Source organism: Rhinoraja longicauda, chromosome 1 (genome assembly GCF_053455715.1).
Source record: "Rhinoraja longicauda isolate Sanriku21f chromosome 1, sRhiLon1.1, whole genome shotgun sequence".
In the NCBI taxonomy this organism is placed as follows: domain Eukaryota; kingdom Metazoa; phylum Chordata; class Chondrichthyes; order Rajiformes; family Arhynchobatidae; genus Rhinoraja; species Rhinoraja longicauda.
The window spans coordinates 48323695-48347312 of record NC_135953.1 but is presented as its reverse complement, the minus strand read 5'-3'; the positions used below and the strand labels follow the sequence as shown (position 1 = coordinate 48347312).

General features: G+C 44.7%; 1 protein-coding gene across 1 annotated transcript; it reads left to right on the top strand.

Moving 5' to 3' along the window:
• The first annotated feature begins 17747 nt into the window (after positions 1-17747).
• Positions 17748-23598, top strand: LOC144600333 (granzyme K-like). Its single transcript, XM_078412315.1, has 5 exons — positions 17748-17817; positions 19753-19909; positions 20372-20522; positions 22686-22955; positions 23353-23598. Exons 1-5 carry the CDS (start codon positions 17748-17750, stop codon positions 23533-23535), a joined length of 831 nt encoding a protein of 276 aa, XP_078268441.1. The 3' UTR covers positions 23536-23598.
• Positions 23599-23618: the final 20 nt, after the last annotated feature.

Sequence of the window (23618 nt, the reverse complement as noted above, 5' to 3'; positions counted from 1 at the left end):
CAACATGTTTAGGGAATAAGGTAGAAGACTGAAAAGCAGGACCTGCAGGGTAGTGATCTCAGGATTGCTTCCAGTACCTCATGCTAGTGAAGATAAGAATAGGAAGACAGGGGAAATTAATGTGTGGCTGAGTTGGTGCAGGGGGAAAGGATTCAGATTTCTGGATCATTGGGATCTCTTCTAGGGCAGTGGTGACCTGTACAAAAGGGACGGGTTGCACTTTAACTGGAGGGGGACCAACATCCTAGTGGGCAGGTTTGCTAATGCTACACGGGAGGGTTTAAACTAGATTGGCAGGGGGTGGGATCTCGTCCGGGGCAGAGGCACGTGAGAGGCTAGAGGTTGGTATGGAGGGTGGTGTGGGAAAGGTTAGTGGACAGAATAGGCAGGTGAAAGGCGGAGAGCGAGGAAGGGGTGTTGGTTTAAACTGCACGTATTTTAATGCAAGGCCTGACGGGTAAGGCAGATGAGCTTCGGGCATGGATAGGTACGAGCGACTGTGACATTGTAGCCACGACTGAAACCTGGTTAAGGGAGGGGCAGGACCGGCAGCTCAATGTGGACAGGGGATGCAATGTTGGATAATGGAGAATCTCACGGCAGTGATCAGATGTCATATTACGGATGGTTTGTCTGGTGAGGATGGAGCTGAGGAGCAAGAATGGGATGATCACCTTGTTGGGGTGTACTACAGACACCTGAATAGTCAACGGGAATTAGAAGAACAAATATTCCAGGAGATTGCAGACTGCTACAGGTCAAATAAAGTTGTTGTAGTAGGCGATTTTAACTTTCCCAATATCGTCTGGGAAAATCATGGTGTGAAGGGTTTAAATGGGGTGCAGTTCCTCAAAAATGTTCAGGAGAGTTTTCTTAAGACAACTAGGGTAAGTCCAACTTTGAGGTTATGAGAGAAGGTCTCACTCAAGCTGACTGGAGCAGGTTACTTGAGGGGAAAGGAAGATTGGTCAAGTGGAATGTTTTTAAAAGTGTGCTGATGAAAGCTCAGGATATATACGTCCCCATTAGAGTGAAGGGCAAAGCAGGCAATCTGATTTAATAGGAACAAGCTGCCAGTGGAGGTAGTTGAGGCTTGGACTATCCCATCATTTAAGAAACATTTGGACAGGTACATGGATAGGACAGGTTTGGAGGGATATGGACCAAGCACAGGCAAGTGGGACTAGTATAGCTGGGACATTGTTGGCCAGTGTGGGCGAGTTGGGCCGAAGGGCCTATTTCCACACTGTATCACTCTATGACTCTATGACTCTAGTATGGGTGTCAGGGATTATTGGAAGGAGGCAGGAGAAATGGAGTTAGGAAGAAGAGATAGATTAGCATTGATTGAATAGCGGAGTACACTTGATGGGCCAAATGGCCTAATCATGCTCCTATCACATTTGAACTTATGAAGGATGAAGTGATTTTGTCACAACAGAGAAAGTTGTGTCAATGGACCCAATATTTGGAAATGAAATGTAAATTTATATTATCTGCCGCTGGTTTTTGTGCAGAGAAAATTGTCTTTCATTTCTTGACACCTTGCCTATAGTATTCACAAATGGCTAAGGGCAGGAAGACTGTATATTTACTATTGCTGAAATGCATCTACAGTATATCATTCTTAAATACACAAGCTACATAGTCATATTTACATATCTGTGGCTACCAAAATTGACATTATTGTGACCAGGTGGATGAATAATAGCCTACACGTCATGAAATTGACCATAGGGTAAATAACTCAGCATCCCATGAGACAACTAGATATTCAGTTACTGTACAAGTTGTGAATGGAGATAAAGACAAGGATGTGCATTTTTATTTTGGTTTATTCACAAAATGCTGGAGTAACTCAGCAGGTTAGGCAGCATCTCAGGAGAGAAGGAATGGGTGATGTTTCGGGTCGAGACCCTTCTTCAGACTAAGTTTAGTTTAGGTTAAAGATACAGCGAGGAAACAGGCCCTTCAACCCATCGAGACCTCGCCGACCAGCAATCCCCGTACATTAACACTATTCTACACAGACGAGAGACAATTTATAGTCTTACCAAGCCAATTTACCAACAAACCTGTACGTCTTTGGAGTGTGGGAGGAAACCGAAGCACTTGGAAAAAACCCACGCAGGTCATGGGGAGAACGTACAAACTCCGTTACAGACAGCACCCATAGTCAGGATCAAACCGGGTGGTGTGAGGGAGCACTCTACCACTGAGCCACTGTGCCACCCTAGAATTTGCTAGAATATAAAACAGTACAGCATAGAAACCACCTCTTTGGGCCATAATATCTGTGCCAAACATGATGCCTAATTAAACTAATCTCCTTCACCTAATTGTGATCCATATCCCTCCAATCCCTGTTTATCCATGTACTTATATAAACCCCGTTTAAAAACTATCGCATCTGCTCCATCACCACCCCTGGCAGTGTCTTCCAGACATTCACCACGCTCTGTAAAAAAATAGCCCATTTAAACTTTGCTCCTCTCACCTTAAACGTATGCCCTCTAATCCTTGACATTTCCAACCTGGGGAAAAGGTTCTGACTGTCAATGGTTCAATGGTTATTTATTATTCACTGCACAGTCAAAAATGAAATTCTTTCTTTGCATTTAGTTCATAGAAACATAGAAAATAGGTGCAGGAGGAGGCCATTTGGCCCTTCGAACCAGCACCGCCATCCATTGTGATCAAGGCTGATCATCCACACTCAGTAACCTGTGCCCATCTTCCCCCCATATCCCCTGATTCCACTAGCCCCTAGAACTCTATCTAACTCTATTTTAAATTCATCCAGTGAATAGGCCTCCACTTTCTTCTCACCTCAGTTTTAAACGGCCTACCCTTTATTCTTAGACTGTGCCCCCTGGTTCTGAACTCCCCCAACATTGGGACCATTTTTCCCAATTACCGTTGCCGTTACCCCTGCCTGGAGAGTTCAGCGAACCGTCATTCCTCTCCTCGCACGAGCACCTTCAGCCTTTATGCCCCGGGAACCTCCCGCACCTGACCTTGAGGGAGCGGAAGGCAGTAACCTGGTTCACTCTCTTACCTGCCCTTCCTCTTGCATCGACGAGCAGGTGCTGGGCTCGGCGGCTTCCCTCTAAATCCTGTGGCCTGCTGCCTCTAGCCTTCCGCCATGCAGACCCCACCTCCTATCTACCTATGCCCCTCTCATCATTTTATAAACGAGGGGTGGCACAGTGTGTAGCGGAAGAGCGACTGCCTTGCAGTGCCAGAGTTCGATCCTGACTACAGGTGCTGTCTGTACGGAGTTTGTATGCTCTCCCATGACCTGCGCGGGTTTTCTCCGAGATCTTCGGTTTCCTCCCACACTCCAAAGACGTTCAGGTTTGTTTGTTAACTGGCTTGGTATAAATGTAAAATCATACCTAGTGTGTATAGGGTATCTGTCCAAATGTCTTTTAATTTTTTGCTGCAGTATCTGCCTCAACTACTTCCTCTGGTGGCTCATTCCATATATCCACCACCTTCTGTGTGAAACAGTTGCCTCGCAAACTCTTGTTATAGGAAAAATGTCGTTAAGCTGGAAAAGCTGCAGAGAAGATTTACTGTGATGTTGCTAGGACTCAAGGGCCTGGTCTATAAGGAGAGATTGAGCAGGCTCGGACTTTATTCCTTGGAGCGCAGGAGAATGAGGGGTGATCTTACAGAGGTGTACAAGATCATGAGAGAAATAGATTGGGTAAATACACAGAATCTTTTACCCAGAATAAGGGAATTGAGAACCAGAGGACGTAGGTTTAAGGTGAGGGGGAGACGATTTAATGGGAACCTGAGGGGGGTAACCTTTTACACAAAGGGTGGTAGGTATATGGAACGAGCTGCCTTAGGAGGTAGTTGAGCCAGGTATTATCATAACATTCAAAAAATGTTTGGACAGGTACATGGACAGGACAGGTTTAGAGGGTTATGGGCCAAACACAGGCAGGTGGGACTAGTATAGATGAGGCATGTTGGTTGGCATGAGCAAGTTGGGCAAAAGAGCCAGTTTCCATGCTGTATCATTCTCTGACTCTATGACTCTATGTCTGTGCCTATATTCTCTAGTGTTTATTGGAATGAGAGGTGATTTCATTGAAACCATCATAGTTCTTACAAGGCTAGACAGTGTAGATGTAAGGATTGTGATTGTCAAGGCTGGAATGTCCTGAACTGAGATTCACTTTATTCATTAAATTAAAGGGTTTGAGATGAGAATAGATTTCTTGATTCAGATGTTAATCCAAGGTTTTTGGATGTTAAGGGAATAATTAATGTGAGGTTAGTGCAGAAACTGATACTTAGATAATAGATCCAGATTGATTTTAGTGAATGTTGGGGTGAATACGAAGGGTTTGAATGGCCTCCTGCTCTTGTGTCCTCAAAATGTTTTGCCTGGATTCTCTTCTTCAAGAGTCAAGAGTCATTAATTGTCAAATGTACTGAAACAGAACAATGAAATTCTTACTTGCAGCAACATACCAGGTCTGTAAACACAGTACTCAAAAGATAACATAATAAAACAAACCAAAAAGTTCAATACATTTTAAAAAGCACCATTCGTGCAAAACAAAACAAAATCCCTGAGTTTCTAGTGCAACCAGGAGAATTTGTAGTTGGGTTTAGTTGTTTTTGGAGTGTTCAATACCTGATGGATGTTGGGAAGAAACTATTACTGGACCTGGGGGTCACAGTTTTTAGACCCGTATGAAATCGAAGAGTGAGGTAGATTAGTTTAGTTCAGAGAAAGAGTGGGGAAACAGGCCCTTCGGCCCACTGACTCCTCACCGACCAGTGATCCCTGTACACTTGTACTATCCCATTTATAATTCTTACTAAAGCCAATTAACCTACAAACCTGCATGTCTTTGGTGTTGGGAAGCAACCAGAGCACAGAGAGAGAACCCATGCGGTCATGGGGAGAACGTACAAACTCCGTACAGACAAGTACCCGTAGTCAGGTTGAACTGGGTCTCTGGCGCTGTTAGGCAGCAACTCTACCTTTGCACCAGATGAGAGCATGGTCAGGACAATGTGGGTCTTTGATGATGCTGGCTGCCTTTTCGTGGCAGATCCTCCTATAGATCGCTTCAAAAATGGGAAGGTCAGTTCCCATGATGGGCTAGGCAGCGTCCACCCCCTTTCGTAATCTCCAGTGCATTCGAGTTGCTCAACCAGGCCGTGATGCAACTGGTTAATGTGCTCTCTAATGTACAATTGTAGAAGTTCAAGAGAGTATTCATCGACATAATAAATCTCTTCATTCTTCTGAAGAAGTAGAGGCATTGATGGGCTTTCCTTATGATTGCATCAATGTGCTGGGTCTAGGGTGGATCTTCAGAGATATGCAGAGATTGTAACTCTTCCTATTATTCTTGAATCTCAGGCTTGCTACTTTTTTGTGGATTTATGCAGATCCTCTCTTTTACCTTTACTTTTATTTCTTTTGCTGCTTTCATTCAATTACGCAAGGAAATGTCTTGCCCTTTGAGGGCGGATAGGCTTTGTGCAGTATAGGGGCTTCTTTGAACTGATCACTTGTGGTTTCACCCATTAAGAGTGTGCAACACTGAATTTCAGCCTCATATCTTTAAAATCAACTTTAGTTTGTAATATACATACAATACAATACAATACAATATATCTTTATTGTCATTGTACCCAGGGGTACAACGAGAATGGGAATGCGCCCCCCATACGATGCAATAATTTAAGTAATTTAGACAACAGCAACCCAACGAAACAGTTGTAACAGTTTTAGACAAGGTAAAGTGCAAGTTGATCTATGCGTTGTGACCATCCGGCTGTTCATAGCAGCTATGGCCCTGGGGATGAAGCTGTTCCTGAGTCTGGAGGTGCGGGCGTAGAAGGCCTTGTATCGTCTGCCCGATGGAAGGAGTTCGAACAGACTGTTGCAGGGGTGTGAAGAGTCTTTGTGGATGCTGGTGGCTTTTCTGAGGCATCATGTGTTGTAGATGCCCTCCAAGTCTGGTAGCTGTGTTCCGATGGCCCTCTGAGCTCTATGGACTATCCGCTGTAGAGCTTTCCTTTCTGCCTCCGTGCAGCTGAGGTACCACACAGGGATGCCATGCGTTAGGATTCTTTCTATGGTGCAGCGGTAGAAGGTCGTCAGCAGCTGTTGGGGCAAACCAGACTTTTTCAGTGTTCTTAGGTAGAACAGTCTTTGCTGTGCCTTCTTGACCAGCGCAGCAGTGTTATTGGACCACGTTAGGTCCTCCAAAATGTGAGTACCCAGAAACTTGAAGCTGGATACTCTCTCCACACTGTCCCCGTTGATAGAGATCGGGGCATATTCCCCGTTATGTGACCTACGGAAGTTGATAATCAGCTCCTTGGTCTTGGTGGTATTTAGGGACAGGTTGTTCTCCGAGCACCAGTCCGCCAGGTTCTGCACCTCCGCTCTATAGTTTGTTTCATCCCCGTTGGTGATAAGCCTGATCACCGTTGTGTCATCTGCAAACTTGACAATGGTGTTGCAGGAACACAGTCGTGTGTGAAGAGGGAGTAGTGCATGGGGCTCAGAACACAGCCCTGTGGTGTGCCGGTACTCAGGGTGATAGTGGAGGACAGGTGCGGGCCCATTCTCACTGCCTGCGGTCGTTCCAGCAGGAAGTCCAGGATCCATTCACATAATGACGAGCTGAGGCCTAGCTGGTGGAGTTTGGTGATGAGCTTGGTCGGGATGACCGTGTTGAAGGCAGAGCTATAGTCTATGAATAGCATCCTCACGTACGTGCCCTGTCTCTCTAGGTGAGTCAGGACAGTGTGAAGAGCCAGAGAAATGGCGTCCTCTGTGGATCTATTTGCCCTGTATGCAAATTGATGTGGGTCCAGTGAGTCAGGGATGCTGGATTTGATGTGTGAGAGGACCAGCCTTTCAAAGCACTTCATGACTATCGGCGTTAGGGCAACCAGGCGGTAGTCATTCAGGTTGGAGATCTTTGCTTTTTTCAGCACCGGAACTATGATAGCCGACTTCAGGCACTTGGGGACCATAGCCAGAGATAATGACAGGTTAAAGATCCTGGTGAATACCTCAGCCAGCTGTTCAGCACAGTCCTTCAGTACCCTTCCTTGAACTCCATCCGGTCCTGCAGCCTTGCGTGGGTTGACCCTTTGCAGAGCGCGTTGTACCTCCTGTGTGCTCAGTTGCAAGACCTGTCCCTCCGCCTCGGCTGGGGTTCTTCCACTCAAGGTGGTTTTACCAGTTTCAAAGCGGGCAAAGAAGGTGTTAAGCTCGTTGGTCAGTGCCTTATCGCTGTGGGGGCAGGCAGGGCTGCTCGGTGATGTCCCTGACACCCTGCCACATGCTTCTGGTGTCCGTGGTGTTGAAGTGGTCTTCCACCCGTTGCCTATGGGTGTCTTTGGCCCTTTTTATACCTTTGTTCAGGTTTGATCTGGCAACACTGTATGCTGAAGTGTCACCAGATTTAAAGGCATTGTTGCGTGCCCTCAACAGGTTCTGTACCTCCTTGTTCATCCATGGTTTCCGGTTTGGGAACATCTTTATCTCCTTGTCCTCCGTGACATTCTCCACACAGCAGTTGATGTAGGAGAGCACAGTGATGCGTATTCCTCCAAGTCTACCTCTGAACCGTAGGTGGCCTGTTGTGCAAACAGGTCCCAGTCGGTGCGATCAAAGCAGTCCTGGAGTTGTAGGGTGGCATCCTCGGGCCATATTTTAACCGTCTTTATTGTGGGTTTGTTCTTGCGGATGAGGGGTTTGTATGCGGGCAGTAGAAACAGTGAGAGGTGATTGGATTGTCCCAGAGGTGGGCAGAGGAGAGCTCTGTAGGCATCCTTTATATTGGTGTACACCTTATCCGGTGTGTTTGAGCCCCTGGTAGGGCACTGCACATGCTGATGGAATTTGTGGAGCGAGGCTCGTAGGTCGACCTGATTGAGGTCCCCTGCAACAATGAAGGCACCGTTGGGGTGGGCATCCTGCTGCTTGCTGATGGCCGAGTGCAGCTGTGCTAGCGCTAGGTTAGCATTAGCCTGTGGGAGAATGTATACGGCCATGATGATGACCACCGTAAACTCCCATGGCAGATAGAATGGCCTACATTTAAGCAGTAAGTACTCCAGGTCTGGGGAACATTAGCTCTCTATTGCGGAGTGGTTGGTGCACCAGTCATTGTTAATGTAGATGCAGAGCCCACCGCCCTTGCTCTTACCGAAGTCCTTTGTTCTATCAGCACGATGTAGTGACCGGTTCATTAGCTCCACAGCCCCGTCGGGAACCAGCGCGTTGAACCACGTCTCCGTGAAGATCAGCGCGCAGCACTCCTTCAGGGATCGCTGGGTGTTAATCCACAGCCTTACCTCATCCAGCTTGTTGGAGAGTGACCGGACATTGGCGAGAAAGATGCTTGGTAAGGATGGTCTTTGTGGGGCCCTCCTTAGCCTGGCCGGCACCTCCGCTCGCCGTCCACGTTTTTGCTTCCTCTCCCTGCACTGGCTCCATCTCCAACCCCCCGGTGTGGTGGTCCAGGGTCCTGTTCTACCGAGCTCCGTCGGGACTTTGGTGAGGGTTTTGTGGTACTCACCAGCCAGTCTCTCGCAGCCGTGTCCTATGTTGAGCAGCTCCATGCGGCTCCATGTGCAATCCGCCTTCCGGGAGCTGCGGTGCCTTGGGGGACACGCTGCTGCTGCCGTTGGACCTGGACCTGCTGCTGCTGCCGTTGGACCTGCTGCTGCTGCCGTTGGACCAGGACCTGCTGCTGCCGTTGGACCTGGACCTGCTGCTGCCGTTGGACCTGGACCTGCTGCTGCTGCCGTTAGACCTGGACATGCTGCCGCTGCCGTTGGACCTGGACCTGCTGCTGCTGCCGTTGGACCTGGACATGCTGCCGTTGGACCTGGACCTGCCGTTGCCGTTGGACCTGGACATGCTGCCGCTGCCGTTGGACCTGCTGCTGCTGCCATTGGACCTGGACCTGCCGCTGCCGTTGGACCTGCTGCTGCTGCCGTTGGACCTGGACCTGCCGCTGCCGTTGGACCTGCTGCTGCTGCCGTTGGACCTGCTGCTGCTGCCGTTGGACCTGGACCTGCCGTTGCCGTTGGACCTGGACATGCTGCCGCTGCCATTGGATTTGGACCTGCTGCTGCCGTTGGGTCTGTACTCACCGCCACGGGCTCCGACTGGATTCCGGTGCAGGTAAGGTTTTTCCCACCGCTGCTGGGCTGCTCCGTGCGTGGTTTGCAGTGCTTTGGAGAGCGCGATGTTGCTGTGTGAGGACGTGCTGCCGCCCTGGATTTCTTCGTGGTGAAGGTAAGTACTTTACGTTTTCTGGGTGTACTTTCTTCGGTTTTCCTGCAGCCGCGTTCGGTGCTGGGCTGCTCCGGATTGCATCGAATGTGGGAGCGCAAAGCCGCTGCGTCTGGACGCGCCGCCATCTTGGATAAGTTGTGATTCATCCTCCTTTGCCCAAACCTTATGTTGAATTTGAAGGCACATTAATCATAAAGGAAGCCCATAAATGCCTCTACTTCCTTAGAACATTGAGGAGATTTGGTATGTCAAAGGATACTTGTTGACATTTGTTGTCACATCTACATATCGCTGGGATGGCGGGTCTTCAATAGGAGGAAAGATTGAAAAGACTAGGCTTGTATTCACTGGAGTTTAGAAGGATGAGAGGGGATCTTATAGAGACATATAAAATTATAAAAGGACTGGACAAACTAGATGCAGGAAAAATGTTCCCAATATTGGGCGAGTCCAGAACCAAGGGCCACAGTCTTAGAATAAAGGGGAGGCCATTTAAAACTGAGGTGAGAAGGAACTTTTTCACTCAGAGAGTTGTGAGTTTGTGGAATTATCTGCCACAGAGGGCAGTGGAGGCCAAATCACTGGATGAATTTAAGAGAGAGTTAGATAGAGCTCTGGGGGCTAGTGGAATCAAGGGATACGGGGAGAAGTTGGGCACGGGTTACTGTATGTGGATGATCAGCCATGGTCACAGTGAATGGCGGTGCTGGCTCAAAAGGATGAATGGCCTCCTCCTGCACCTATTTTCTATGTTTCTATGCTTCTATATGTGCAGTAGAGAGCACATTGACTGGTTGCATCACAGCCTGGTTCGGCAACTCGAATGCCCAGGAATGAGGAAGACTGCAAAAATTGGTGTACACTGCCCGGTCCATCAGAGGAACTGAGCTTCCCACCATTGAAGAGATCTACAAGAGTCACTACCTCAAATCGGCAGCCAACATCTTCAGAGACTCACACCACCCTGGCCACACTATCATTTCACTCCTGTCATCTGGAAGAAAGAATAGGAGCCTGAAAACTGTAACGTCCAGGTTCAGGAGCAGCTTCTTCCCGACAACCATCAGGCTGTTAAACACTACAACCTCCAAATAGGCTCCAAGCTATATAGACGCGGGGATATTTGACTATGCACTATTATTGTCTATTTATTTGTTTGTTGTTTTGTTATATACTGAACTTTTTTGTTTGTTCTGGGATTTACAGAGTATCATGTTTACATACCTGTGTGCTGTTGCAAATAAGAATTTCATTGTTCCGTTTCAGAACATATATGACAATGCAACACTCTTGATTTTTGATTCTTGAATCTTTGTGAAGGAGACAATACCTAGTTCAAGAATGTGGAATTCATTGCCTCAGACGGCGGTGGAGACCAGGTCAATGGATATTTACAGGTTGGAGATTAATAGGCTCATGATTAGTATGGGTGTCAAGGGTTATGGGGAGAATGTGGTTGAGAGAGAAAGATAGATCAGCCATGATTGAATGGTGGTGTAGACGTGATGGCACAAATGGCCTAATTCTGCTCCTACATCTGTGTAAGAAGGAACTGCAGACACTGGTGTACACCAAAGTTAGACACAATAGACAATAGACAATAGACAAAAGGTGCAGGAGTAGGCCATTCGGCCCTTCGAGCCAGCACCGCCATTCAATGTGATCATGGCTGATTATTCTCAATCAGTACCCCGTTCCTGCTTTCTCCCCATACCCCCTGACTCCGCTATCCTTAAGAGCTCTATCTAGCTCTCTCTTGAATGTATTCAGAGAATTGGCCTCCACTGCCCTCTGAGGCAGAGAATTCCACAGATTCACAACTGTCTGACTAAAACAGTTTTTCCTCATCTCTGTTCTAAATGGCCTACCCCTTATTCTTAAACTGTGGCCCCTGGTTCTGGACTCCCCCAACATTGGGAACATGTTTCCTGCCTCTAACGTGTCCAACCCCTTAATAATCTTATACGTTTCGATAAGATCCCCTCTCATCCTTCTAAATTCCAGTGTATACCAACCTAGTCGCTCCAGTCTTTCAACATATAACAGTACTGCCATTCTGGGAATTAACCTAGTAAACCTACACTGCACGCCCTCAATAGCAAGAATATCCTTCCTCAAATTTGGAGACCAAAATTGCACACAGTACTCCAGGTGCGGTCTCACTAGGGCCCTGTCCAACTGCAGAAGGACCTCTTTGCTCCTATACTCAACTCCCCTTGTTATGAAGGCCAACATTCCATTGGCTTTCTTCACTGCCTGCTGTACGTGCATGCTTCCTTCCTTTTAATCCCTTCATCCAAGTCATTGATGTATATTGTAAATAGCTGCGGTCCCAACACCAAGCCTTGCAGTACACCACTAGTCACTGCCTGCCATTCTGAAAGGGACCCATTTATCCCCACTCTTTGCTTTCTGTCTGTCAACCAATTTTCTATCCATGTCAGTACCCTACCTCCAATACCATGTGCTCTAATTTTGCCCACCAATCTCCTATGTGGGACCTTGTCGAAGGCTTAATGAAAGTCGAGATACACCATATCCACCGGCTCTCCCCTGTCAATTTTCCTAGTTACAACCTCAAAAAATTCCAGTAGATTAGTCAAGCACGATTTCCCTTTCGCAAATCCATGCTGACTCGGAACGATCCTGTTACTGCGATCCAAATGCTCCGCAATTTCGTCTTTTATAATTGACTCCAGCATCTTCCCCACCACTGATGTCAGACTAACTGGTCTATAATTTCCCGTTTTCTCTCTCCCTCCTTTCTTGAAAAGTGGGATAACATTAGCTACCCTCCAATCCACAGGAACTGAGCCGGAATCTATAGAACATTGGAAAATAATCACTAATGCGTCCACAATTTCTAGAGCCAGCTCCTTAAGCACCCTGGGATGCAGACCATCAGGTCCTGGGGATTTATCAGCCTTGAGTCCCATCAGTCTACCCAAAACTTTTTCCTATTGTGGATTTCCTCCAGTTCCTCTGTCACCCTAGGATCTCTGGCCACTAGAACATCTGGGAGATTGTTTGTATCTTCCTTAGTGAATACAGATCCAAAGTACCGGTTCAACTCGTCTGCCATTTCCTTGTTCCCCATAATAAATTCCCCTGCTTCTGTCTTCAAGGGACCCACATTTGCCTTGACTATTTTTTCCCTCTTCACATACCTAAAAAAGCTTTTACTATCCTCCTTTATATTATTGGCTAGTTTAACCTCAGCGGAGAAATAACTCAGCGGAACAGGCAGTATCTCTGGAGGGAAGGAATGGGTGACGTTTTGGGTTGAGACCCTTTTTCAGTCTGAAGAAGGGTCTCGATCCAAAACCTGAATTACTCCAGCATTTTGGATCTGCTCCAATAACTTATAAACTTATGAAAAGCTTGTTTCAAAGAACTGCACTTGTTGCCTTTTGTGGTGGTTTTTGTTTCATCCGTGTGAGAAATGTAACGAAACCTGTTATTCCCACGCTGCTATTTTAACAATTAATTTCACGCATTTTATCACTGCCATCAGAAACAAACATTTTGGGTTTTTTTTGGTTCTGCAATTCTACATGTTTTTAATTCTCTGTTCATCCTTACTTATATCTTTCTTAAAAATGATACAAAGGTGCAATTACCAATCTTTCCGCACCTTTTTCTGATTTCCTGATCTTTAAAAACATTTCTAACCTGCAACTCGTCCGGGAAAGAAGAGTGAAGCAGTTTATCTTCTCCAATGCGTTGGAAAAAATGTTGAATCCCTTACCCTGTTTTTGTCGTTCCTTGTTCAAGAAAACTGTGCTTCTGATTCCTTGAATATATTCAAAGCTGGGAGTTAAAGCTATAGGGATTGGGCAAGAAAGTTGAATCAACAAAAACCTTTTTGAACAAAAGAACAAGCTCATGTGATCTGAAGAGGGGTCTCGACCTGAGATGTCGCCCGTTCCTTCTCTCCAGAGATGCTGCCTGAGCCGCTGAGTTGCTTCAGCATTTTGTGTCTACCTTGACTGATCAAGGCCAATATGCCGAAAGTCTTCTTGACCACCCTGTCTAACTGTGATGACATTACAGGTTAGAAACACTCATATTGTCTGAGTAGTAATCCTCTCCTGTCCTTTTGGTTGTGTATGTGGGGGGTGGGGGGGAGGGGGTGGTGAGGGTGGGGGGGGGGGGTGTGGGTGAGGGAAATCTTTCTATTTTTTAGGTCTCTTCCGCGGGGCCTTCCGCTCGGCCGCGGGACTGAACAGCGCCCGGTGCGGCTCAGCAGCGGGGCCTTCCATCGCCTTCCATCACCCGGCGCGGCGCGGCCGCGGGAGTGAACAGCGCCCGGTGCGGCTCGGCCGCCGGGCCTTCCATCGTCCTAATCAGATGTGCAGCACTTTGGTCATCGTGGGTTGTTTTTAAATGTGCTATACAAATAAAATTGACTTGACTTGACTTGATAGAAGTCAATGGTTTTCATTCCTCATATCCAACGTATATAAATGACAAAGGGAGGCAGTGCCCCATGAACTACTTAATTTAATTGCCTTTTTACACAGGATGATATAATTCCTTCTCTGAATTATATTCCACTGATGAAAATCAATTTGATCTAGCGCAGATATCTAGTTATGTGAATAACAGATATGAAAACCTGTCGGTTAATGAACTATGTATTTATGACTAAACGTGGCAACATGTTATTCATATTTCAATTGATATCACACCAACAGTCAAAATTGAACCATATGGTTGAACTGTGGTGGTAGACCTGCTGCCTCACAGAGCCAGGAGTCTAGGTTGAATCCTGACCTTGTGTGCTGTCTGTGTGGAGTTTGCATGTTCTCCCTGTGACAGCATAAGTTCCCTTCGAATGCTCCGCTTTCCTCTGCCAACAAATTTCAAAGTTCATTGAACAATTTTATCTTCTGCTCACAGTAGAAGGTCATAAAACCCTAAATTCTCTTTCCCAGAGACCATGGATGTTTAGACTTTGAGCATATTCAGAACAAAGGTTGATAGTTTTCTGGACACAAGGGGTTCAAGGCAAATGGAGATAGTGCAGGAAGATTAAATTGAGGTAGAAGATTAACTATGAACCAATTTAGTTTAGTTTAGTTTGGAGATTCTGCTTAGAGATACAGTGCACCGTGTCTGCGCCAACCAGTGATCTCCGCACACTAACACTCTCCTACACATAGTAGGGACAATTTACATATTTCACCAAAGCCAATTAACCTACAAACTTGTCCGGGAAAGAAGAGTGAAGCAGTTTATCTTCTCCAATGCGTTGGAAAAAATGTTGAATCCCTTACCCTGTTTTTGCAGTTCCTTGTTCAAAAAAACTGTGCTTCTGATTCCTTGAATATATTCAAAGCTGGGAGTTAAAGCTATAGGGATTGGGCAAGAAAGTTGAGTCAACTAAAGCCTTTTTGAATAAAAGAACAAGCTCATGGGATCAAATGCTATTTTCTGTTCCATGTCAGAGTAGTCTATGGTTTTCATTCCTGTTAACCAACGTATATAAATGACAAAGGTAGGCAGTGCTTCATGAACTACTTAATTCCCTTGCCTTTTTACACAGGATAGAAACATAGAAAATAGGTGCAGGAGTAGGCCATTCGGCCCTTCGAGCCTGCACCGCCATTCAATATGATCATGGCTGATCATCCAACTCAGTATCCTGTACCTGCCTTCTCCACAATGGCCACATCTAACTCCCTCTTAAATATAGCAAATGAACTGGCCTCAACTACCTTCTGTGGCAGAGAATTCCACAGATTCACCACTCTCTGCGTGAAAAAAACCTTCTCATCTCGGTCCTAAAAGTGTGACCTTAAACTGTGACCCCTTGTTCTGGACTTCCCCAACATCGGGAACAATCTTCCTGCATCTAGCCTGTCCAACCCCTTAAGAATTTTGTAAGTTTCTATAAGATCCTCCCTCAATCTTCTAAATTCCAGTGAGTACAAGCCGAGTCTACCCAATCTTTCTTCATATGAAAGTCCTGCCATCCCAGGAATCAATCTGGTGAACCTTCTCTGTACTCCCTCTATGGCAAGAATGTCTTTCCTCAGATTAGGAGACCAAAACTGTACGCAATACTCCAGGTGTGGTCTCACCAATGCCCTGTACAACTGCAACAGAACCTCCCTGCTCCTATAATCAAATCCCCTCGCTATGAATGCCAACATATGATTCGCTTTCTTCACTGCCTGCTGCACCTGCATGCCTACTTTCAATGACTGGTGTACCACGACACCCAGGTCTCGTTGCATCTCCCCTTCTCCTAATTGGCCACCATTCAGATAATAGTCTGCTTTCCTGTTCTTGCCACCAAAGTGGATAACTTCACATTTATCCACATTATACTGCATCTGCCCACTCACCTAACCTATCCAAGTCACGTTGCAGCCTCCTAGCATCCTACTCACAGCTAACACTGCCCCTCAGCTTCGTGTCATCCGCAAACTTGGAGATGTTGCATTCAATTCCCTCGTCCAAATCATTAATATATATTGTAAATAGCTGGGGTCCCAGCACTGAGCCTTGCGGTACCCCACTAGTCACTGCCTGCCATTCTGAAAAGGACCCGTTTATTCCTACTCTTTGCTTCCTCTCTGCCAGCCAGTTCTCTATCCACATCAATACTGAACCCACAATACCGTGTGCTTTAAGTTTGCATACTAATCTCTTATGTGCGACCTTGCCGAAAGCCTTCTGGAAGTCCAGATATAACACATCCACTGGTTCTCCCTTATCCACTCTATGGAGAATGGGGAGGGGAGGGGGGGGGGGGGGGGAGAAGGCTAGGAGAGAGGAGGGGCCATAACTCTTGACACCCTTACTCATCACCACCAGGTGGCGCCAGCAATGGCTACCTCACCAACAGTCTGTCTGTCCCTTCCTTCTTTGTGTTTTAATGGTATGTGTTAAATGAATGTTTTTAGTGTTCTTTAGCTTGTTTTATGTGAGGGGTGGGGTGGGGTGGGGGGGGGGGGGAGGTGGGGAAAACTTTTTCTAATCTCTTACCTCAACGGAGATGCAATTATTTTCCCATATTGTATCCCCGTCCGCACTGCGGCCTAACATTGAGGAGTTAGCGGCCTTTGCTGGAGACCGACTGTTGGGAGCTCCACCACAGGAAGCCTAAGGGACTTTAACATTGCAGAGCCCGTGATCCTTTTTCCAGGGATTGGAGCTCCATCCGTGGGTGCCAGCAGACTTTATATCACAGAGTTCGCGGTCTATGGTCAGAGACCAACTTTGGGAAATCCAAGCCGCAGGAGCTTCGACCGCACAGACGCAGAAGCTTCGATCGCTTCTGACATGGGAGCTTTGATCGCCCCGAAGTGAGGGCTTCGATCGCCCCGAAATGTGGGCTTCGATCACTGGCTGCAGGACCTTCGATGGCCCCGACGGATGGTTCAACTGCCCTGACTGTGGGAGAATAAAGAGGAAGCAGATTGGACTCTTTTACCTTCCATCACAGTGAGGAATATAGGGAATCCGTTGTGGTGGATGTTTATGTTAACTTTTTTGTAGTTGTGTGTCTTGTTGATTTTTTTTTGTATGGCTGTTTGGTAATTTGCATATCACTGTACCTTAATTGGTACATGTGACAATAAAAGGCATTTGAAAACTTTGAAACCTTTGAATCAATAATTTGTCAATCTCCACCTTAATAATACCAAGTGACTTGGCCTCCACAGCCTTCTGTGGAAAAAGATTCACCACCCTGTGACTCAAGAAATTCCTACTCATCTCCTTTCTAAAGGTACGTCCTTTTATTCTGAGACTGCCCTCTGGTCCTGGACTCACCCATTAGTGGAGACATCCTCTCCGCATTCACTCGATCCAGGCCTTTCGCTATTCAGTAAGTTTCAATGAATACATAGATACATAGAAAGTATGTGCAGGAGTAGGCCATTCAGCCCTTCGAGCACTGCCATTCAATATCATCATGGCTGATCGTCCAAAATTAGTAGCCCGCTCCTGATTTTTCCCCGTATCCCTTGATTCATTTAGCCCAAAGAGCTAAATCTAACTCTCTCTTGAAAACATCCAGTGAATTGCCCCCCACTGCCTTCTGTGGCAGAGAATTCCACAGATTCACAGCTCACTGGGTGAAAATGTTTTTCCTCATCTCAGTCCTAAATGGCCTACCCCTTTGTCTTAAACTGTGACTCCTGGTTCTGGACTCAGACAACATGGGGGACATTTTTTCTGCATCTAGCCTGTCCAATCCTTTAAGAATGTTATGTTTCTGTAAGATCCCCTCTCATCCTTCTAAATTCCAGTGAATACTTGCCCAGTCGACCCATTCTTTCATCGTATGTCAAATAGACAACTGCACATGCTTGGTAATACTGAATATGTCACAAATTGCAGGAGCAGCTCAGCAGGTCAGGCAGCTTCTCCGGAGTGCATGGATAGGTGACGTTTTAGGTCGAGACACTTCTTCGGACTCATAGATGATATGAAGTGCATTGCATCAGAACTGAGCCTGATTCTGTCCACATGGACAGGATTTCTAGCAGCAGTTGCAGGTCAGTTGTGGTCAGAAACAGGAAATCTGATGGCATTGCATCTTACCATTGGCATCGGTCCAATCAAAGTCCCTCTCCTTTCATTCTAACTAATACATCACAAATCACAGCTGATACACCTATGGATCATGGATTTTGATAAGTGCTCTCTGCAATCTTTGAACTGTTATAGACAAAAAGCTGCCAGTTAAGTAATACCATTTCAATTGGACTATTTTCATTCGAAATTAATCGTGAAGCTCGCGGTTTCTGGTAAGAAGAGGCCGACTCGGGAGCTCCATGCTGCAGAGAGTTAGTCAACCATCCCGACGCTGGAGTTCGATCATCCAAGGGCTTGGGCATCGGACCATCGGCAGCGGCGACTGCGGAGGGTTCAACAGCCCTGACTGCGGGTGAACAAAGAGGATGTTGATTGAACTTTATTACCTTCCTCACAGTGAGGAATGTGGAATCTGCTGTGGTGGATGTTTATGTTAAATTTTACTTGTGTGTCTTGTTGCTTTTCACTTAGTATGGCTGTATGGTAAATTGAATCTTGAATCTTGATCTATTTGTAAGTGGTGAGGTTCCCATGTTTCTGCTGCACTTGCTTCCAATATGGTCCACGTTGCAGCTTAGGTGTGCTGATAAAGGAACGTTGGTAAGTTGTTATAGGTTATCCTGCAGAAGGAACACAGAGCAGCCAGTAAATATAGAACATTCAATATACATTGAACATAGTGCAGCATAGATTTACTATGTTAACCTTTCCAAAGCCCCGATCCTTTCTGTAATGGGGGATGAAAACTGCCTTCAATACTCTGAATGTGGCCAACCTACACCAGTGGTTAGAAAAGTATGGGTGTTATTGGCATAAGGAACAGTTATTGCTCATTTCTAACTTCCTTCGAGAAGATGGTAGTGAGACACTTGTTTGAGGTGCTGAAAACATTTGTTGAAGTTATTTCTACAGTGCATGAATGTGTGGATTTAGACCTTGTGAGGAAGTAAGCATGGCAATATATTTGCAAATCCAGGATGGTGTGTGACTTGGAATGAAAGTGTATTACTGCCTTGCTGTCTTCGTCCTGTTTGCTGATAGAGGTCAAAACTTTCAGATCTGCTTTTGGAAATAAACTGACTTTGCAAAAGTTATAATCTGTCGGCACAATGAGCCACTGGTGAAGGGAGTGAAGGTCTGTGGTGTTGGATTGCCTATGAATCAAGTCTGTTCTTTTCCTGGAAGGTGCCATAGTTTTTGACTGTTGTTGGAACATTTGTGCTCCAAGCAAGTTGAGAGCCTGTTAACCCGTTCCCGACTTGCAGGTGGTAGAAAGGAACGGGGAGAGTACTTGAGTATGATTGTGCTTATGTATAGTAAGATTTTTACTGAACTATATGCAACAAAGAAATTTCATTGCACCCAGGCACACGTGACAATAAAGTACCATTGGACCATTAGTCGGATGTTCAGCGTCTGACCCTTACAATTATAACCATAATATTTACATTTTTTGGTCCAATTTGCTTTCTGGTTCTGTCACTAAATTTCAAAGAGAAACGGTAACGTTCCCTCTTCTCAGACTTGGTCATTGCCAAACACTCATGTGGTGAAATGTAATTTGCCACTTGTCAGTCCAACGTTGTGTGCTATAAAATTCTTGATGAATATCGTACGAGTACAGACTATGCCATTGCATGAAGAAGGAAAATTCAACTGCACCTTTCTTAATCTTCAGTGGATATTGCAATGAAATCTCACTGCAACTCTTTTGTGATGGTCTACTTCTATTATTGGTTACATAACAATGTTCAATTAATCATGTAAAGATCTATTCAGAACAATTTCATTTTATCCACAATCTTGTTAGGGGTGGACAATAAATACTGGCCTTGTCAGTTATCTTCAGAGCCTGCATATGAAAAAAAAGATTCAATATCTTTTATCTGTTGCAGATCATGGAGATGAAATTATTGGAGGTCATGACGCTGTACCTCATTCAAGACCCTACATGGCATCCTTCCAAACGTTTATGTGGGGGCATTATATTCATCATTGTGGAGGTGCGTTGATCAACCCTAAATGGGTTCTAACTGCAGCTCACTGTGCAAAGTAAGATCTACTGTGTATGAATGAAAAGGTACTTTAATGTGTTCAGTTCCTAATCCCAGCCTGTGTGGAATTATCACTTTCTACCTGTTTTGTCATGTCTTCATTAATATGTAGATCACCAGGTTAATGGCATTTTTTGTGTTAGAAAGACTCAATTTGAATGGTCAGTTATACGATACCTATTTCAGACCCAAGATTTCAGTATTTTAAGGGTATTACTTACAAGCAATTTGTTTTGATGGGTACATTAATGACTTTTAATCAAGAGCAAAGACGGCTTATCATTGGGTATGGATCACCCTTTGGAAGTTGCACATTTGTTAACTACCAAATATGATGTGGTATATATATATATCTAATATTTCCACAAATTTTAATATTTACTAGTTGGCTTCCTGATGAATTTCTGAAAATGGCCTTTTTTAAAGAAAAAGTGTAATTATGTTTATTTTTGATTGACAGCAAAGATGACAGACGGAAGCCTCAAGTGGTTCTTGGGGCACATTCTCTTTCGCAAAACGAGTCGAGTAAACAAATATTTCGTATCAAGAGACAGATTCCCCATCCAAAATACAATGGTGAAACTATGGAAAATGACATCATGCTGCTGGAAGTATGAATTTTCTTTCTTATCTGTATACAGTGCTCTGGACCCTTAATTTGCTCATTTAGCAATGTTTAATTTCACAAAAGAATAACAGTTATGTTTTCAAAGTCTTGGGGGAATGATTTTTCAGATTACTTACGGTGATATCTAGGATGCCGTTTGGCCCAGGGGAAATTAAATAAACCTTGTCCTCCTCCTTTATGTGTCAGGAAGTTTCTCAGCAAGGATCATTAGAATGAGCATTTGATGTGTTTTTTTTCACTACTTTTAGTCTACCATAACCTGACCAGCTGTAGGATGTAGCACATAGAACAGCATTGTACCGGAACAGGCTCTTTGGGGTGGTAATGACCGTGCCGTACATGGTACCTACTTAAACAAAACCATTTAAACTGCACATGCTCCATATCCCTCCAGCCCCTGTATATCCATGTGTCTGTCTAAAAACACCACTAGCAATCTGCATCCACCACCACCCCTTGCACCATGTTTCAGGCACCCACCATTTTCTTTGTAAAAGAATCGTGTAATAGTCACAGATGAGATCAGATGTCTCTGTGTGAGTTTGGAGCCTCCTTGGTCAGATGGTGCATTGAATTGATGAGGAAATGTCCCCTTTTAAGTTAAGGAAGCTTAACATTTGGAATTAAAGAATTGATTAGATAGAAGTTCATGAAGAAAATTTCTGCATCAACATTTCCTGATGTTCAAATGAGATCAAGAAATGTTCTGAATTACAAATCCTTCTTCTTATCTGTATTGTAAGAAAACACCTCCACTTTCCAGCTGCAGGAGTGTTCCAGAGAGCTGAGATCAACTTTGTAATAATAATCTCTATAATATACAATTTTTTGCCAACAATCAATCTGCATTCAGACTCAGCAGCATCCCAGCAGGAATATGAGGGGTCATTTTTAAGCAAGCCACCCAGAGATGAAAGGAACATATTGTATCACTCACTTGTTTTACTCTGCCTTATTGTACAGTTCACTGAAGACACTGGAAAGTAAAATGATACAAAACAGCCAGCCATGTTTATTTGAATCAAACTCGTTTTTAACTTGTTACTTAATAACAAGACCCATGAAATCAGTTACTCAGCTGCTCAAAATGCAAACAAAATGGTGGCAAACAAAACGGCAGCAAACAAAATGGTGGCAAACAAAACGGCAGCAAACAAAATGGTGGCAAACAAAATGCTATTTGAGGAAACAACTTAAAGAAAAGCAAAGCAACACATAGCGAGATTATGAGTATATTTATGATCATCAGGTCATAAGTGATAGGAGCAGAATTAGATCATTCAGCCCATTAAATTTATTCCACCATTCAATCATGGCTGATCTATCTCTCCCTCCTAACCCCATTCCCCTGCCTTCTCCCCATGACTCTGGACACCCATACAATCAAGAATCTATCTATCTCTGCCACAAAAATATCCATTGATTTGACTCCACAGCCTTTCATAGAAAACAAATGACATGACAACTAAATTCATTGTTGACAGCTTTACCATTCTATCTGCAATATGTTCCACTTTAATGACATTCAAACGATATTATTTCTCACGGGGAGAATGTACAAACTCCGTACAGACAAGTACCCGTAGTCACGATCGAACCCGGGTCTATGATGCTGTAGGGCAGTAGCTCTACCTCTGTGCCACCATGCCACCAACCCATACTTTGTTTCCCCACCATTCCCAAAGATGTGTGCATTTGTAGGTTAATTGGTCTCTGTAAATTGCCCCAAGTGTGTAGGGAATGGCTGTGAAAGTGGGTTAAATTAGTGTGAATCGGTGATCCTTGTGGACATGGTGAGCTGAAGAGCATTTCCACGCTGAACCTTTCACTCACTCACTCACTCACTTAATCAATCGATCGATCGATCGATCATCCGCAACAGTAGCGTAGGGCTTTATGAACATCAGACGCACCAACATTTTCATATATCACCTGAAGGGTAATTGACATTACATTTTATGGTCAGTTTTTCTTGTCTCTGATCATCTGAAAAAATGAAAAATAAACATTTCATTCTGCAAAGGACAGAACTTCAGCAAATTAAGTACTTAAATAGGGAAACTAACGAACCTCTTTTGAATAAAGCAATAGTTTAAGATATTCTTCACTCTTTGATGAATGAGAATAAATTGTTATTGTATCACAGCTGGAGAATAATGCAATGATCAACAATTATGTGAAAGTGCTCAAACTACCTGGAGGAATGGTCAAAGATCTGAATTCTGGAGCATCCTGCAAAGTGGCAGGATGGGGAAAAACAAGTACAAGATATAAATCTGACACACTTCAAGAGGTGACAATAAAAGTAATAGATCATAATACATGCAACAGCAAGGACTATTACAATCACCAACCTGAAGTGACCCCTAACATGATCTGTGCTGGTGACAGTGAAGGCCGAGGAGATTCGTGCACGGTGAGTGTGCGATGTAGCATTGTTATTAGTAAAATGGCCATAAAGCCATGGGAGTGTGTGCAAAAGCCCCAATGGTTCACTGGTGCCTTCTACAGATTGAAACATTCCATCCATCCTCACAATGGCCTTAGTCTGGCATTATTGTAGCTTGTTTTTGTAAATGTTTTTTTTTTAAATAGCTGAACATTACTATTCACTCAAGAAAACTGTTCCACTTAAAGACTCTTTGTGAATTTGATTAGGCACATTATATATGCACCAAGTTGTGAAATTACTGTCTGCTCAAACCAGCTGGGCATGGGTAATAAATATAACATTGTGATGTGTTGTCAGATTGAAAGTTGGTGATGTATTATTTTATCTAATTCTACTGAATTGTTACCTTTATTGTTTTCAGGGCGATTCAGGTGGTCCTTTGGTTTGCAATGGAAAGTACAGCGGAATTGTGTCCTTTGGTAAAGGATGTGCAGATCCCAAAAAGCCTGGAGTTTATACTTTCGTTTCTGATAAATACCTTTGTTGGATTTGGAAAAATATTGCCATTCAGGCTAACAATATGACCGATGAAGAGCTGTATTGAGAATCAGCGTGCTACTTCACTTTGCTTTGCTAACTATGATGCTCAATTAATTGGCTTAGATAACCAGCGTGCTTCCATCTATA

Bases quoted from the DNA above. Each gene is read 5' to 3' on its own strand.
- LOC144600333 (XM_078412315.1), top strand. From the start codon at position 17,748: ATGAAGTGCATTGCATCAGAACTGAGCCTGATTCTGTCCACATGGACA. The intron at 19,910-20,371 runs GTAAGATCTACT...TTTGATTGACAG, and splicing joins ACTGCAGCTCACTGTGCAAA to CAAAGATGACAGACGGAAGC. The intron at 20,523-22,685 runs GTATGAATTTTC...ATTGTATCACAG, and splicing joins ATGACATCATGCTGCTGGAA to CTGGAGAATAATGCAATGAT.